The following is a 4272-nucleotide window of genomic DNA, read 5'->3' as shown; positions in this document are numbered from 1 at the left end:
GCAATGACAATTCACTTCCAGAAAAAGCAAAGAAAGATGACTCTTTGGCCATGTAGAAGGAGTTGTTCTATGAATACAGTTTATCAGTGTAATAAATTCACTTTCCTAACAGTCTTTGATGAAAGAATATCCTTTAAGCCATATTATGTTTTATTTTTCTGTTTTCCTTTTCTAACCTTACTTTACATGCAGTATTTGACATTAAGCCTGCATTTTACAGTCTCTAGTGATAAAATCACTTCATTTGCTATAAACATCACAAATTAAAAGAGCTTTCAGCAACTGAAATCCAGTACAACATACACAAAATTAAAATAATTCATTGTCTAGAGACCATAACAAATTTTAATGTGCATTTACAGAGTAAACAGAGAGTTGAAAAGCGTCAAACCAGTGGAAGTGAAGGTAGGTATTACAAAATCCACACAGTACAGAATTACAAATTAAAAAGAGACGGTTTCTCAAAAAGAAAAAAAAAAAGAGAGAGACAGAAAGAAAGAAAGATGTTTGTTGGTGGCACATCATACAGATAGTATTAAAAACTGGCTTGCATGAGGACCAAAGTATATCTACTTGGAAGTTATATCACACAGACTGTAAGCAATTTACAGAATTTGTTAGTTTTGCATATACAGAAATTGCAAAATAAGAGAAAACACACTGAAATATAGAACACACATGAAAAAGAAAGATGTATATATATAAACCTCCACGCAGTCATTAGGGGTTGGCCTAAGTCAGGAATTGCCAGTGTTGAACAAGAAACATAAAAAAAAAAAAGAAAAAGAAAAAGGAAAAAGAATAACAACAATAACAACAAACTATTGTCATTTGTTTAAAGAAAAAAATGTCTTCTGGTCTGCTTAGCTGCTCTGCAGAATTTCTTTTCTGCTTCCTATTCCTCATGCAGGGGAAAAAAAAAAAAGAAAGAAAGAAAAGAAAAAGAAAAAATAAACATTTTTGGCAGAGTTTGTGGGATGGATTTGGGGCTCGATGTTGAATCACTATGCTTCATCTCATTATTTTGCCTCTGTTTGCTTCTGGGCTTGAACAATTCCTTTAGTGTAGGAAGCCAAATGTCATCCATGGTTAATTCTACAATACTGATGACTGGCTGACCAACCCCTGAGAAGTCAAGGATGAGGCTTCTCCTTGCCGAAAGAGAAGGAAACTAGGTCTTGCTGTTACGAAACATTTGATTACATCACACCAGTTCTCTTCAAATAAAAGATCAGTGATATGCCAAAGAAAATAAGGTATATCAAGAAAATGTGGTATCCTCTTCCTTTTATAATATTTATTTATTTATTTATTTATTTAGTATTTTTGTTTGTACTTCCTGAAGAAGGTGCTCCTTGTGTAGAGATTTAGAGTACATTGGGTGCAGAGTGGTGGTTGGAGGTTAGGGTCAACTTTGCTGTCCGCTCCGTGGATTTTACAGGCGATTTGCTCTTTGCTTTAAGAAGAGAAAGTGATATTGGAAAAAGTCAGCACTTTTAGATTAAAGCAAAGCACCCTTCACAAAGCCACAAACAAGAAGCAGGACAGAAAGTCCATGGCTTGTAGCTATCCTCGCACCTGCGGAAGAAGTTATAAGATATTCGCTCATCTTGCAGATTTCCAATGCTCCTTATAAGGCTGTTTTAAACATACACATTTATATACTTAATTAGCTCGCCAGGTTGGCTCTGGTGCCCATGAATGTCTTGGCATGCACTGCAAATAACAACACATACAAGTATTTCAGTCCCAGAAGGTTTTCTGCTTTGTTTTGCTTTTGTTTCTTGTCTCTTTTTTTTTTTTGCTGTTTTTTTTTTAATTAAAAAAAAAAACACCAAAAAACAACAACGTTATTAAGTGGAACAATATACCAAGAGGAATAAATTCAAACACTTTCAACTACATAGCATTCTTTATAAAGTCGTTTCCAGCATCGCATCATTGCCTTGTAACAAAAAGAATTATCTACTTGCTACAGAGTATTCCCTTGTAAAATAGAAGAGATACTGGCAAACGACTGTGTTATTTATAAGGGGGAGAGAAAATGCTAAAATATTTGAAGTGCTTATTTTGAGCATGAATATTTTCCCTGGCTATATATATTTTCAAAGAAAGCTATAAAAACAATGATGTGTATTATTTTTCTAAACATAGCTTTATATTTTAAGCTTCTTACCAAAATAAAAACAAAACAAAACAAAACAAATAGAGTCAGAGCTACTCTAATTGAAATGTTGTCACACCAAGGACATGAGTACTTAGACATCTTGCATAGTAAGTCTCAGTGCTTAATAATGATCTATTATAAAAATTAGATTTAGAGTTTGAAATACATTACTTGAGTAAATATCATGCATTTAGTTTGATTATGCCATATATATGTTATAACAGATTAATACATGATTAATAAATTTATTGCTCTGTTGAAAAGGATGAATGTTATTAACGGTTACAGGCACCAATTACATAAAAAAGTACTAATAGTGTTATGATAGTGTTATAAGCAGTCTATAATACTGTTGGACATTAAATAATTATTATTAAAAAAATCTATTAATCATGTATAAATTACTTTTGTAAAGAACTGAATATTAAATTGAATACCAAATTCCTTTGCAGCCCTAAAAAGCACTTATATCTTCTCAATAAGAACACATACAACAGAAAACCAAATGAATTCAAGGCAAATGCTTTCTTTAGAAAAAAGTTTTCAGACATTTTTTTACACGATACTTCTCTATATCTGCTAATGTTTATAAGCGTAGGACTTTTATTTTGGTTTCTACTTTTAGTAAATTTTTCCCATAAAAAATGGGGACTAAGTTCAATCCCAGATCTCTCAACAGTTTCCTTTTGTAAATACACAATGTGAGACACTGCACATACAGTAGTTGTCACAGTAGACTCCTTCTCTGAGTGAATTCTCTACTGCATGCAGACAAAAGCAGAAGCATGCTTGCTTCTTACTCATCTAACAATGCTAACCTTCCTGTATTGTGCTGCAGTAGTTTGCTGTCCTTCTCAAAACATTTGTTTTGTATTAGGAAAAAGCAAGAAACCTACTACAAGTTCTTCCCGTATTTAGGTAGTATTTATGTACTGGTACACAAGTGTTGAGTTTTATTTCAAGTTTGGATTTTATTGTGGCATGGCTTTATTCTGTCTTTTATTTAAAGTGTAAAATATGTCCTCTGACAGATATCCTAAAGGCTTTTCTTTCCCTAAGTATGTTAGCAGAACATAGTTACAGAATCTTTTTTAATGTAAGATGGTTTCACGCCATATTGAATTATTTTCATTCATTACACTGGCATTCAAATATGTTTTTGATTGAATTAGAGAATACACTGCTTAAGACAATTCCAATGCATCTCCAAGGCAATGGAGACACATTTATTCTACACAAAACATATACAATGCAAATGAGGACAAATACTCACAAGAGTCTCATGGATTTTTTTCAAGTATTTTTAAAAACAGTGGTATTATAATTTCAGAATTTTAAAGCTGTAATGTAGTGTGGAAGAAAAAAACATACAATACAGAACAGACTTGACTTGTACTATTTCACAGGGGGAGAAGCAACACCATTATATTTACAAGCAAAACATTAACTGTTTACTGTTTTTTTGTTTTGTTTTCCTTTTTTTTTTTCCCAGTATAACAATCCGTTAAGTCTCAAATTAGGGGTCAAATATTGCAGACACATTATAAACTTTTTTTAAAATATATATATTGTTCATTCATTGCATAAATCATGAAACACTCCACAAACTATATCATATTCTACATGTATGTTCTTCTGTAAACAAGTTTGTTTTTCTTTATATTGGAAAGAATTTAGATCAAAGTACACACAGAAAGTGCAAGCTAACTACAGGTCACATGAGAAAATGTTGGAGTTATACTAACATTAATTCAGCTTCTAAGTGAAGAAAGAAGTTAGGACTGCTGAAAAACAGTTTAGACATATCTTAAACTGTGTCCTTTTTATGGTTTCAGGAACTGGTTGTTACATCCTCATGTCACAGCAGAAAAGAATTTACTGGTATAGTAGTATCCAAAATGCTGTCAAATTCAAACTAATACATATTAGTAGCATATCACTCTTAGTGAAATTGATTTGTAATCCAAATAAGATTGCTAGGTGCACACTCATCTTTTCAGCGATGCTTTATGGAATGCAACTGGCTTTAAAAATCATAGAATCATAGAAACATAGAAATATTAAGAGTGGAAAGGACCTCTAAGATCATACACAGGATTGATTGT

At 32.2% G+C, this 4272-nt stretch overlaps 1 protein-coding gene across 3 annotated transcripts in view; it reads right to left on the bottom strand.

The window, feature by feature from the left end:
• Positions 1-912: 912 nt before the first annotated feature.
• Positions 913-4272, bottom strand: part of VSTM2A (V-set and transmembrane domain containing 2A) — a 28836-nt gene continuing 25476 nt past the window's right edge. The window contains exon 5 of one of the 3 annotated variants that reach the window (XM_010708566.1): positions 913-1456. In XM_010708566.1, coding sequence (XP_010706868.1) covers positions 1368-1456 — 89 coding nt within the window. In that variant the 3' untranslated portion in view covers positions 913-1367. The other 2 variants (XM_010708567.1, XM_010708569.2) reach the window with 2 other exon arrangements.

Source organism: Meleagris gallopavo, chromosome 3 (genome assembly GCF_000146605.3).
Source record: "Meleagris gallopavo isolate NT-WF06-2002-E0010 breed Aviagen turkey brand Nicholas breeding stock chromosome 3, Turkey_5.1, whole genome shotgun sequence".
Taxonomy (NCBI): Eukaryota; Metazoa; Chordata; class Aves; order Galliformes; family Phasianidae; genus Meleagris; species Meleagris gallopavo.
This window is presented reverse-complemented; position numbering and strand designations above follow the sequence as displayed.